Source organism: Penaeus monodon, unplaced genomic scaffold (genome assembly GCF_015228065.2).
Source record: "Penaeus monodon isolate SGIC_2016 unplaced genomic scaffold, NSTDA_Pmon_1 PmonScaffold_14268, whole genome shotgun sequence".
NCBI lineage: Eukaryota > Metazoa > Arthropoda > Malacostraca > Decapoda > Penaeidae > Penaeus > Penaeus monodon.
Window position 1 is genome coordinate 1 of NW_023643341.1, and position 2500 is coordinate 2500.

Here is a 2500-nt window from a genome sequence, read left to right on the forward strand (position 1 = left end):
GGAAGCAATTTGGTAAAAAGGGGTTTTTTTGAAAAGGGGTAAGAAATTCCCTTTTAAGCCCGATGATGGTATTCTGATCCTCATTTCTCCATCCGGACGTGACTCCACCCACCTCTCCGGACCCCGGGCTTCACGCCCGTGACCTGGGGCCTCCCTCCTCCCCCACTCCCCCGCCCCCCCGCTTGAATTCCTCCCTGGCCAGTCGCACGTTTTCCGCCCCCCCCCCTCCCCTTCCCTCACGCCCGAAGGAAACGACACCCGGGGGGGCTGGATCCAGGCGTTGGTGACATTTTTCCCCGAAAGTCTCGAATTTCCCCCACGGACTTTAGCCGGGTTCTGAGACGGTCCCGACATCATGCCCTGGGATCTTGGCCCCGGCACTCCTGCCCCCGGCAGCCTTGCCAAGGCACTCCGGCCCTGGCACACTTTACCCCGGCCTCCTGGCCCCCCCAGTCCGCCCCGGCATCCCGGCCCTGGCCACTTGACCCTGCACTCCCGGCCCTGCAGTCCTTGCATAACTTTGGCCCCGGCACCTTTACCCTGGCACTCCTGGGGTAAGTCCTTTCCATGGCACTCTGCCCGGACACTTGACCCCGCACTCCTGGCCCCGACATCCTTGCCATGGCACCCTTTGGCCCCGGCACACTTCCCTGGCATCCTGGCCCTGACAGCCTTGCCATAGCACTCTGGCCCTGGCACCTTGACCCCCGGCCTCCTGGCCCTGGCACACTTAACCCCGGCACTCCCCGGGGCCGTCCACTTGACCCCGGACTCCTTGCCCTGACACATTGACCCGGAGTCCCTTGCCATGCACTCTTGGCCCGGCACACTTGACCCTGCACCCGGCCCCGACATCCCTTTCCGGCTCTTGGCCCTGGAAAACTTTACCCTGGGATCCCGGCCCTGACAGTCCCTTGCCATAGCACTTTTGGCCCGGACACTTGACCCCCCTGGCCCCCTGGGGCCCCACACTTAACCTGGCATCCTGGACCTGTCACACTTTACCCTGGCATCCTTGCCCTGACACACTTTACCCTGGAGTCCCTTTCCAGCACTCTTGGGCCCCGGCACACTTACCCGGCACTCCGGCCCTGCAGTCCTTTCCAGGTACCTTGGCCTGGCACACTTGACCCTGGCACTCCTGGCCCCGACAGTTCCTTTCCCTAGCCTTTGGCCCTGGGACACTTGACCCTGGCATCCTGGCCCCGACAGTCCCTTTCCCCTGGACTCTTGGCCCCGTCCCACTTGACCCCGGCACCCCGGCCCCGCAGTCCTTTCCATGGCACCTTTGGCCCTGTCACACTTTACCTGGCACTCCCCGGCCCCGACAGCCCTTGCCATGGCATCTTGGCCCTGGCACACTTGACCCCGGGGACCCTGCCCGACAGTCCTTTCCCTGGGACCTTTTGGGCCCCGTCACACTGACCCTGGCACCCCGGCCCCACAGTCCTTTCCCTGGGGAGTCTTGGCCCTGGCACACTTGACCCGGGGCCTCCTGGCCCTGATAGTTTTGCCATGGCCCCTCCTGGGCCTGTCACACTTTACCCCGCACCCTGGCCCCGATACCCTGGCCCCGCAGTCCTTGCCATGGGCCCCCTGGGCCCCCACACACTGACCCTGGCACTCCCGGGCCCCCGAAGTCCTTTCCATGGGATCCTGCCCTGGCAACTTTTCCTGGCACTCCCTGCCTGACACACCTGGCCCCGGGACCCTTGCCCTGACACACTTGCCTGGCCTCCTGGCCCGACATCCTGCCATGGGACTCCGGCCCGACAGTCCCCTTTCCATGGCACTCCGGCCCTGGCACACTTTACCCCGGCATCCTTGCCCTGACAAAACCGGGCCCCGGCACTCCTGGGCCCCCGGGACACTTGACCCCGGCATCCGGGGCCCCGACACTCCTGGCCCTGGCACACTTGCCCCCCACACCCTGGCCCTGGCACACTTGACCTGGCACCCTTGCCATGGCACTCCCCCCTGACACACTTGACCCTGGCACTCCTGGCCCTGGCACATTGACCTGGCATCCTTCCATGGCACTCCTGCCCGGCGTCCTTTCCCGACACTCCCGGGCCCGGACATTTGAACTGGGCCCCCTGGTCCGATACTCCGGCCCGTCACATTGACCCCGGCAGTCCCGCCCTGGCACTCCCCGGCCCTGCACACTTGACCGGGGACTCCTGGGCCGATACTCCGGCCCTGTACACTTGACCCTGGAGTCCTTTCCCTGGCATCCCGCCCCGGAAATCCTTGCCCTGACACTTTTGGCCCCGGACATTTTTACACGGGATCCTGGCCCCGCACTCCGGGGCCCCGGGAAACTTAAACCGGCAAATCCCTTTCCCTGGCATCCTGGCCCTGTCACACTTCCCTTTGGCAATCCCGGCCCGATATCTGGCCCCGTCACACTTTGACCCCGGCAGTCCTTGCCCTGGCACTCCTTTCCGGCACCCGTCCCATTCCCCGAAGCACTCGCGCTCTTTTTCCATATCTCAAATGT

At 65.0% G+C, this 2500-nt stretch overlaps 1 protein-coding gene across 1 annotated transcript; it reads right to left on the reverse strand.

Annotated features, from left to right (window-relative positions):
- Nucleotides 1-240: 240 nt before the first annotated feature.
- LOC119569339 (S-antigen protein-like) lies at nt 241-921 on the reverse strand (the record flags this gene model as incomplete). The annotated part of the gene is made up of 1 exon (XM_037917546.1): nt 241-921. A coding segment is annotated over exon 1 (681 nt), but the record flags the coding sequence as incomplete, so codon positions are not given.
- Nucleotides 922-2500: the final 1579 nt, after the last annotated feature.